Source organism: Osmia bicornis, chromosome 16 (genome assembly GCF_907164935.1).
Source record: "Osmia bicornis bicornis chromosome 16, iOsmBic2.1, whole genome shotgun sequence".
In the NCBI taxonomy this organism is placed as follows: Eukaryota; Metazoa; Arthropoda; class Insecta; order Hymenoptera; family Megachilidae; genus Osmia; species Osmia bicornis.
Window position 1 is genome coordinate 55,673 of NC_060231.1, and position 11,032 is coordinate 66,704.

An 11,032-nucleotide genomic window follows, 5' to 3' on the forward strand; every position below is an offset into this window, starting at 1 on the left:
CAACGATGTTGTAATTAAGTGTACATTAATCTGTGGGAAGGGGTCAGTATATTACATTATATCTAACGTAGATATAGTAATAATGATGTTGTTATTAAATGAACATTGGTCCGTGGGTATATATCAGTATATTACATTATATGTAATGTAGCTATAGTAATAACGATACTGTTATTATATTTACATTGATCTTTGGGAAGGGCTTAGTATGTTACATTATATCCAATGTAGACATAGTGTCAACGATGTTGTTATTATATGTACATTGATCTGTGGGAAGGGATCAGTATATTACGTTAGATCCAATGTAGATATAGTAATAACGATACTGTTATTATATGTGCATTGATCTGTGGGAAGGGATCAGTATATTACAATAGATCCAATGTAGATATAGTAACAACGATACTGTTATTATATGTACATTGATCTGTGGGAAGGGACTAACATATTACATTGTATCCAATGTAGATATAGTACCAACGATGTTGTTATTAAATATACGTTGATCTGTGGGAAGGGATTAGTATATTACATTATATGTAATGTAGATATAGTAATAACGATACTGTTATTATATGTACATTGATCTGTGGGAAGGGATCAGTATATTACATTATATCTCATGTAGATGTAGTAATAATGATATTGTTATCAAATCTACATTGATCTGTGGGAAGGAATCAGTATATTACATTAGATCCAATGTAGATATAGTAATAATGATACTGTTTTTATATGTACATTGATCTGTGGGAAGGGATCAGTATATTACATTATATCTAATGTGGATATAGTAATAATGATATTGTTATCAAATGTACATTGATCTGTGGGAAGGAATCAGTATATTACATTAGATCCAATGTAGATATAGTAATAACGATTCTGTTATTATATGTACATTGATCTGTGGGAAGGGATTAGTAGATAGATAGCTTTATTTCTTGCCTTTCAGCTTTGAAAGGGGGTTTGGCACGTGAGTGCGCCTACAATATTTTATAAGATATGTACATTGTAAGTTTAATACAATATCGTCCGTTCAGGTCTTCTGTCCCTGGCCTATCTCCTTCCTTCTTCGGATTATTTCCCTTGTCCATTTTCTCCCCTGCTCTTGTCCCTGCAAAATATTCCACCTTGTTAAATCATTATCCCTTTCTACTTCCCTACATTCTTCTAACAGTTGTTCTATTGTCTCCTCTCCTAATCCACACATTCTACAGACGTTGTCCTCTTTCTTTTTCCAGTATCTGTTGCCTCTTTCTTCATTCCCACATCTGAACCTTGCAATCATTGACTGGTCCCTTCCTTTGTATTCTGCTTTCAAATAGTAAGCTCGGTTTTCCTCTGTTATCCCTCTGTAATTTCCGTTATACCTTCCTATTACTATCCTGTCATAAAATGATTGGCACTGCTCTGCTCTGTCTAACTGTGATAGATTTTCTGCTAGCCTCAGTTCTCCCGTGCATCTAGCTTTAACCTCCTTTATTTCTATTCCTTTCTCTTCGTAGTATTGTCTTCTCTGTTCTTCCCATTTCGACCTTTTCTTCTCGCATTTTGTATCTATCTCTTTCCAGCATTCTAGTATTATTTTGTTAATTCCTTTCGTCCTTGTTTTTTCTTCGTATCTCACTGCTCTTCTGCCTGCTTCTATTCTTATTTTGTCCTACTTTGTTTCATCCATTACTATATATGTTGGTGTATTGAAGTCCAATCCTAATACCCATTTTATGTACTTTGTATGTAGTTTTTCAAATCTCTCCGATTCGTTCCATCCCCATATCTTTGCTGCATACATCATAACGCTTTTCACCAAACTTCTGTAGTTCTTCATCCTTCTTTCAAAGTTGTTTTTGAATCTCCTTTCTCCTATTCCCCATGTTTGCTTCATCACTATCATCGCCTTTTTCGCTGTTTCTCTCCAGTGCATCTCCGTTCCTCCATTTTTCTGGAAGTGATACCCTAGGTATTTGAAGTCTTTTACTTCTTCTAATTCTTCCTCTCCCCATTTCCATATCTCCTTTTTCTTCTGACTTCTTTCTTTCTTGAAAATTATTATCTTCGACTTTCCAGCGTTTAGCATTAACTCTCTTCTTTCAAAGTATCTTTTCATTCTGCTTATCATTTCCTTTAAGTCCTGCGGATGTGTTGCTAATAGTACGATGTCATCTGCGTACGACAGTGACCAAAACTTCTCTTTTCCGATCACCATTCCTCCTGCTTGTCCTTCTCTCAATTTCTCTTCAAGGTCCGCCGTGTATAACGAGAATAGGGTAGGGCTTAGTAGACATCCTTGCCTTAATCCTTTCGTTGTCCAAAACTTTTCAGATACTTTCCCATTAACTCTTATCCTATTCTCTGTTTCTTTGTAAATTTCGTTAATTCTCGTTCTTAGAGTGTTACTTATTCCTTTTTCCTCTATAACCTTGCTCAGTTTTTCTCTATTTACTTTATCGAAAGCCGCTGTTAGATCTGCGAAGAAAGCATATAGCTTTCCTCCCTTTTCTTTAATTTCTCTGTTTACCACGTAGTTCAGAATAAAAATGTTGTCCATTGTGCTTCTTCCTTTTCTGAAGCCTGCTTGCGTCTCTGGTATGATTTTCTTTTCCTCTAGTTCTGCACTTAATCTGTTCTCCAGAATCATCGCGTATATCTTGTATGCCGTATTTAGTAGCGTTATCCCTCTGTAATTCTTTACATCATCCCTATCTCCCTTCTTAAATATAGGGCTAATTATACCTACTTTCCATCTCCTTGGAATTCCTTCTCCCTTCCATACTTTGTTTATCAGTGTTGTGATTCTGGTGAGTACCTTTCTTCCTCCATGTATCCAGACCTCGTTTTCTAGGCCGTCTTCCCCTGCTGCTTTCCTTTTTTTCAATTTCTTAATTTGCCTCATCACTTTTTGCTCCGTTATAATTTCATTTGTATCCTGTTGTTCCTCTGTATCCTCTAATCTCTCTTCTTCTTGATCCTTTTGTTCTTTTCCTTCTAATAATTCCATGAAATATCTTCTCCAGCCCTGTATACTTACTTTGTTTGTTGTTCCTATTCTTTTTTTCCTTTCCCGTCTGATATATTTCCATATTTCATTTGTGTTTTTAATTTGTTCTATTTCTTCTTCTTCTTTCTTCTGTTGTTGGTCCTTCTTCTTCTTGCAGAGTTTCTTGAATTCTCTCCTTTTCTGAATGTATGTCACCTTTTCCCCTTTCCCTCTTCTCCATTTTCTCAGCTCTTTTCTCGTTTCCCTTTTTCTCTCTGTACATTCTTTATCCCACCATTTCTTGTACCCTGGTTTCAATTCCATTACCTTTACCACTTTCTTGAGTACCGTCCCGTTGATCTTATGAACCATTTCTTCCATCATTTCGTTTGAATCCTCCTTTTCGAATTCAATTTGTTCCACTTCCTCCTGGTAGTGTCTCTTTCCTTCCTCCGTCCAAAGCCGTCTCTCCTTCCATATCTCTTCTTCTTGCTTCTCTACACTGGTTTCTCCATAAATTTCTAATTTCAGCGGTAAATGATCTGACTCTATCCTTTCTTCTATCCTGAAACTTCTGATATCTTCTTTAATTGCTGGGTCTACTAATACATAATCGATTACTGTGTTTCCGTTGCCCCCGATGAAAGTATATTCACCTTCTTCGTCTCCTTCAAAATTACCTTTAATAATTTCCCATCTGTTGTCTTCTACCATTTCTATTAGCCTGGTTCCTTCTATGTTTTTTATCTTATCTCTCGATTTTCTCGTTTCTTTGCTAAATGATCCTTCTAAACCTATTCTTGCATTGAAATCCCCGCCGATTATAAGTCTTTCTTCTTTCATTCCTCCGATTGCCTCTTCTATAGTCTCTCTCGTCTTTTTCATATCTCTGCTGTATACCGTGATTATTCTCCATATGTTACCTTGTATCTCAATCTTCCTTTCTTGTATGTCCGAATTTTCCTCCTGTGTATCTCTTTCTGTTATCCTTTTCTTCACTCCCGTTATGATGCTTCCGCTCGCTCTACCTTTGTTCTTCTCTTTTTTTGCCAGTTGACATTTTCAGTTGAAACTGTTCGGCAACCTGTTCTGTAACCCATTCCATTGTTTCTCGTCTACCCAAGTTTCAGTTAGTCCTACAAAATCGTATGTCTCCACGTATTCCCAAAATTGCTTATCTTTATTGTACAGACCTGCGACGTTCCAGAAACCTATCGATAATGTCTTATTCTTTACCTGCTACTTGTCATGTACCTTCTGTTTTCTTTTCTCGTTCTTTTCATTGTTGTAATTTCTCTCTCCACCCCTGTTCGTCTTTTCAGACGCGGGAGGAGTGGTACTTAGCGCCTTATCTTCTGTTGCGATCCCGTTTCGCTCGGTGTCTCTCTCTGAAATTAGAGAGTCACCGAACTTTGTCGGCTCCAAAATTTTGCCTCCTCAAGTCCTACTCCCTCTTTCCATTTGAAAATCCTGCCGTTTATCCTTACCTTTCTGTATCCTATTTTCACGTGTGCTCCCTGCTCTCTCTCCGCTTTCGCAATTCCTAAGATTGCCTTCTGAGTTTCTCTTTCGTTTTTTGTTAAATCATTATCAATGTATATTTTCTTACCTTTCAGTTTGCCCTTCTTTATCATTATCTCCTTTTTCTGTTGCCAGTTTCTTAACTTTGCTATCAAAATACTCCCTCTCTCTCCCTTTCTCGTCCAGAAAGCATCCTCTATTTCCACCTCCACCTGCAAATTTTCTGATATTACCTTTACTGCCGTATCTTTCGGTGTTTCGCCTCTTGGTAGATCTTCTCCTTTCTGTGTGATATTGTTTCGTTTCTCCCTTTTTTCTCTTGCCTCCTCTTTTCGCTCTATACGGTTTATTCTTTCAATTAATTCGTCCGCCTCATCTCTTTTCGTTTCTAGATTTTTAATTCTCTTCTGTATTTCTTCTTTTTCTCGCTCCCATGCTTCTTGCTTTCTTTTCCATTCTTCTTTTAGTTCTCTTATTTCCTTATTTATGGATTCGTTTTCTCTCTTAATATCTTGTGTGTCCTTCTTCACTGTCAGCACAAGCTCAATCGAACTGTCTAACTTGTCCATTTTTATATCTTTAGGTTCGCCTTCTGTTCCTTCGCTTTCTGTTCCTTCCCCTTCCGTAGCTTCTTGCGGTGGTGATCTTCCTACTCTTCTTGCTTTTTGGAAATTTTCTATCAGTTCTTTCTCCACTCTTCTTCTTTCTTCTTCTCTTTTTCTTTTAAAAGAGTCCACCAATGATCCTTGGCTGCCCGACCTATACTTCCCAAGCTGTTCAGCTAAAGTCGGCCTTCTTCTTTTTCCGGAATCCTTTGGGCTCTCCGTCTCTCTTGTCTTACTCATCTATGTTTTTCTCTCTCTGTGTTCGCTTCTATGCCTATACTTCTCTACGTGGCTGCGCCAGACTTGACGCGGCCGCTCTGGTCTGCTTCTAGGTGTCGCTACATTCGTTCTTCTTTATCTTATCAGTTTATCATCCAATCGATCTACATTTATCGACGTATTATTCCACGTCGTTTATTAATCTACAATATCGACTTCTCCCACGTAGCTCATTAGACAACCTAACCTCTTACTTCTTTCGCCAGTTTCATTTCTTTTAAGTAACTTGTTTCCGTGTACCTTTTTGATGCCTTTATACACCTGTGTTCTTTGGTTTTTCCTCTTTCCAGCGGTATTTATTGCACCTCTGTCCGTTCAGATTTTCCTTCGGAATTGATTCATTCTGTTTCACTTCTCTCCGACACGTACTGCCTCTATAACTACCGTCACGTGACCCCCTGTAGATATAGTAATAATGATATTGTTATTAAATGTATATTACATATCTAATGTAGATATAGTATCAACGATGCTGTTATTAAATGTACATTGATCTGGGGGAAGGGATCAGTGTACTACATTATATCCAATGTAGATATAGCATCAACGATGTTATCAAATGTACATTGATTTGTGGGAAGGTATCAGTATATTACATTATATCTAATGTAGGTATAGTAATAATGATATTGTTATCAAATCTACATTGATCTGTGGAAAGGAATCAGTATACTACATTAGATCCAATGTGGATATGGTAATAGTAATATTGTTATTAAGTGTTTATTACATATCTAATGTAGATATTGTAATGACGATACGTTACAATCTGTGCATTGATCTGTGGGAAGGGATCAGTATATTACATTATATCTAATATAGATATAGTAATAATGATATTGTTAACAAATGTACATTGATCTGTGGGAAGGTGTTACATTAGATCCAATGTAGATATAGTAATAACTCCCCCTGTGGCTGGGGGTTTTAGAATACAGCCACGGTAACCCCTGCCTGTCGTAGGAGGCGACTAAAAGGGGGCGTTGCTACTGCTGAAGCAGCCTCGATTTCGGGCCTGGCGCATAAACATGGGTGTGCAATGGAGGCGATTCAGCTGCCACAGTTTCACTGTAGGCTGAGAATAAGAAGTGTTTTCAACACTTACCAAACGGGACAAACAGCCTTGAATGTGTAATTCTGGATGGATATCTTATGACGACCTGGCGTGTTTATATGGACAATTCTACACTTTACATAAAGATATGGATTACGAAAATAAAAAGATTATAGGTTACAGAGCAGGAGAATTCGGAAGCCCCAGTGCCGGTCCGGTGGGTGGTAGGCGAGCGGGCCCCCCCCCGGATCGTTATCTTGCAACCGCCCAGCGCAGGAGGTGGACTCCCAGGCCTCTGCGCAGATGGCTACTGGTGAAAAAGAAAATGTTAAGGAATTAGAGATTCTTAGGAGGATCACTGGTGTTGAACATCCGAATAATGACGGGGACCAATCCTTGATGAACATAGAGGAGGAGGCGTTCTCTAAGAAGCCGATGGTAAATCGTACCCCCCCCCCCCCCACACACCTGGAGTGATTACCCCCATATTCTCTAAAGAAATGGGAACTCAGAGCGAGTTGGATCCCTCAGGAGATGACTCTGATGAGGAGGATGCCCCTACAGGAACTGGATCATCGGGAAGGTCCTCAGCACGGAGTATCCGGGACCCTTTGACAGGAATCATTTCCGAAGAAAAAATTGAGACAGGGCTAGAGGCCATTGCAGCAATGATCCGTGTTTTAGTTGCGGAAAATAATTCTATAGCAGCATACTTGCGTCGTGCGAGAAACGGGAACCCTAAAGTTCGGGAGACCGCCTCGAGGATTGAAAGATATCTGATGAAGGCTACAAACATGGTGGAGGCGCTTGTATCTATAAAAGCAACCGATACTGGGTGTAAGAGTGCGAGTGACATGATGGTAAGCAAGATGGATGCCAGTACACAGACTGAACCTGAGAGAAAGGAAGTGAAAAACTCACATAGAATGATCCCGGAGAGAGTAGGGAAGACCGTAACGGCTGGAACTCAGTCTGGCGAAGTGTTTGCTACCTCCCCTCAGTGCAACGACGAGTCGACTAGTAAAGAAGCCTGGACTGGCAATAGCAAAAGGAAGGATGCTACGCTTCCCCTTCCCAAACATGAGAAAAGATCGCGGACTGCGGAAACTGGGTCCGAGAGGGGTATGACGGGTGTATCCACCCATCAGGTTAAGTCGAGAACAGCACGCGTAGCGGCCCCAGACGTGACGGAGCCGGAATGGGAGACGGTTCAAAGAAAGAGAAGGAAAGCAGATCCCCTAATGGCAACACCTAGACGTCAAAAGGAGAGAACCAAGGATGAGACTGTTAGGCCAACAGGGACAGCCACGCCTAGAATAGACAGCAGGGCTAGAGTGAGAGCTGTGAAACTCCAGGCTATAGCAATCAGGTTTACTGATAAGAAGTCCTTCGCTGATGTGCTGAAACGAGTGAAGGAGAAAGCAGGCCCTGAGGTGGAGGGGGTTAAGTCGGTAAGGCAGACCCGAGGTGGTAATCTGTTGGTTGAATTCTCCGCCAAAGCGGACATAAAGAGTTTCCATAAGAAGATTGAAGGTGCGCTGAGTGAGGGGGTTCAAATCTCCCGGCTGCAGGAAAGAGTTGATGTGGAAATCAGAGATATTGATCCTACTGTGGAGGCCGAGGACGTGGTGATGGCGGTAGCTAAGGAGACCGGTGGGAAAATAGCCGATATCCGTTGTCGTGTTCTAAGAACCGACCCCCGGATGAATAAAGTTGCGGTGGTTGACGGACCAGCGGTGTTGCTTAACCCCTTGCTAAGAGGAGCTAAGATTAAGCTCGGGTGGACGATTGCGTCTGTGCGTTTGATCCCTAGGATAGTCAGATGTTTTAGGTGTCATGGCATAGGCCACCTTGCAGCTAATTGCTCCGAGATTAGTGATAGTGTTTGTAGGAGGTGCGGTAAGTCTGATCACCACATGCGGGAATGCACTTTTACTCCGAGGTGCCGGATCTGCGCGAGTAAAGGTCTCTTGGGCGATATAATACAACATGTGGCAGCGTCTGTCAAGTGTCCACAATACAAAGAACAAACGACCATGAAGATTATGCAAATAAATCTAAATCGGTGTAGGGCGGCACACGAGCTGATGTTAAAATCGGCCGACGACCTTGAGGTAGACATAGTATTAGTCTCCGAGCCTAATAGGGCGTGCGAAGAATGGTTTGCCGATGCCAGAACTGATGCGTGCCTGTGGATCACCAGAGCAGGCCTAAATAAATTCAGCAGTTATTCTGGTGGTGAGATTGGCCCAGGTTACGTTGCAGTAAGAGTTGATGATTATACCATTTTCAGCTGCTATTTTTCTCCGAACATAACAGCTGGGGAATTTGACTCTAAGCTGGCACAACTGGGTATGGCACTTGCTGCTGAAAAAGATCGGAAGGTCATTATTGCAGGAGACTTGAATGCTAAATCCCCTATATGGGGGTCGAAAACATGGAGCCCTCGCGGAAGGACCCTACAGCAGTTCTGTGAAGAATCTGGATTACACCCTGTACTCACCGTAGGGGGGATTACCTGTGACAGAGGAGCAGGCAGTAAGATTGATATTGTCATATGTAATGACCTTGCTTTAGGAGATTTGGTTGACAGTCGAGTACTTACCTCTTACACTGCATCCGACCACCGATACTTGATGCATACCTTTAGTGGGGAACATAATGCCCGACGTAGGTTCCTTGAAAATAGCATGGGCCCTAGAAAAGTTGACCCTAAGAGTTTTGAGGACAAGTTCGTACTCAAGTTCAAGGACAGAAGTGCTCCCCCACCACCTACGACAATAGAGGAGATAGATATATTCTTGCAGGATGTTGAAAAGATGATCGAAGAGAGTCATAAACCTTACCTGTCAGGATGGAAAGAAAAAGCACCAGTTCCATGGTGGAACACAGAGGTTGCCCTGCTGAGGAAAAAAGCTCTAAAAAAGAAAAGGATACTTACCCGAATGAAGAAGAGGATGACAAACGACGACGAACATCTGCGCTGCGCCCTGGCGGAATATAAAGATGCTAAATGCCAGTTAAATTGGCAAATTAGGAAAGCCAAAAGGGATGCCTGGAAAGCCTTGGTGGAAACGGTGGATACGGATGTTTGGGGAAAGCCGTACAAGGCTATCTTGAAATTAATTAAGCCAAAGGGTCCTCCCATGAAAATGGATGAAGACGAAACTGAACGAGCCATCAAGAAGCTCTTCGTCACCTCCGAGGTGCATGCAGAGTGTGAGAGAAGTACAACTATACACGCAGCGCAGGAAGTGGATGTCCAGACGCCTGAATCTTCAGAGGTTGAAACGGAGATTACTCCTGAAGAAGTAATTGTCGCGGCTAGCAAGATCAAGCCTAAGAAAGCGCCAAGTCCCGATCAGGTTCCAGCGTGCGTCATTAAAACTATAGCAGCTAAGACTTCTAGATACCTGGCAGGCGTATTTAACACCTGTTTTAAAGAAGGGTACTGGCCCCGTGAGTGGAAAACGGGGAGGCTAGTTATGATCCCTAAGCCTCCAAAGCCTGGATCATCAAATACAACGTTGGATGTCCGGCCACTAAGCATCCTATCAAACCTGGGGAAACTCCTAGAGTTACATTGTAAAGAGGAGAATACTTCGTGCTCTCAGAAAAAATGACCTTGCTGAAAACCAGTTTGGTTTCAGGAAGGGTAGAAGCACTATACATGCTATGAACGAGGTTTTAAAGTTATGGGATAAGGCTAAATCAGAGCGCTGGCATTGTTTACTTATCCTCTTAGATGTGAAGAATGCCTTTAACTCTATAGGATGGGCGAATATCAAATCCCAAATCCGTAGGAGAGGATTTCCGCCGAAACTTTGCGCCTTTTTAGATAATTACCTTACAGATAGATGGATCACGTATGAGACAGTCTCTGGCACCAAGAAGGTGCAGATCTTTGCAGGAGTTCCACAGGGCTCCGTCATTGGACCGATCCTGTGGAACATTGTATATGACCAGCTACTACGCATTAGACTGAGAAGGAACGTGAGGCTGATTGGCTATGCTGATGACGTGGATGTGGTAATTATAGATAAGGACATAGAAATACTACAAGAACTGGCGACACTTACTCTTAATGATCTGGCCGTATGGTACAAACAAGAAGGGTTGGAACTGGCTGCCCATAAGACAGAGGCAGTCGTGCTAACAGGAAGAAAGATCCCTGGGGGTATAACCTTTAGATGTGGCGATACAGAGGTTACTACCAAGAGAGCGGTTAAATATCTAGGCGTGATTTTCGAGTCCAACCAAGTTTTTAAAGAACAGATAAGGCGCGCGTGCGATAAAGCTTACGTGTATGCTAATTTACTTGGTCGATTATTGCCAAATACCTATGGACCAGGCTTTATGGCAAGAAACCTGTACTATAGGGTTATGGAGTCCGTGGTCCTATATGCCGCTCCCATATGGGATAGGGCTCTTACATACAGACTAAACGTGGACATCATAAGAAGTACGCAACGAATAGCACTATGCAGGTTAGCGAGAGCGTATCACACGGTTTCAGCAGATGCAGTTAGAGTTATCACAGGCATCCCCCCCATGAAGCTGGTTGCATTGGAAAGGGGTGGGCTTTTCCGT

General features: G+C 41.6%; 1 protein-coding gene across 1 annotated transcript; it reads right to left on the reverse strand.

Moving 5' to 3' along the window:
* Window positions 1-1,666: 1,666 nt before the first annotated feature.
* LOC123988603 lies at window positions 1,667-5,349 on the reverse strand. Its single transcript, XM_046289279.1, has 3 exons — window positions 4,593-5,349; window positions 3,291-4,023; window positions 1,667-3,011 (listed from the first exon to the last, which is right to left on the reverse strand). The coding sequence occupies exons 1-3, from the start codon at window positions 5,347-5,349 to the stop codon at window positions 1,667-1,669; spliced, it is 2,835 nt and encodes a 944-aa protein (XP_046145235.1).
* Window positions 5,350-11,032: the final 5,683 nt, after the last annotated feature.

Bases quoted from the DNA above. Each gene is read 5' to 3' on its own strand.
- LOC123988603 (XM_046289279.1), bottom strand. From the start codon at position 5,349: ATGAGTAAGACAAGAGAGACGGAGAGCCCAAAGGATTCCGGAAAAAGA. The intron at 4,024-4,592 runs GTAAGAAAATAT...TGGCAAAAAAAG, and splicing joins AAAGAAGGGCAAACTGAAAG to AGAAGAACAAAGGTAGAGCG. The intron at 3,012-3,290 runs GTACAAGAAATG...GGGCTGGAGAAG, and splicing joins GTAATGGAATTGAAACCAGG to ATATTTCATGGAATTATTAG.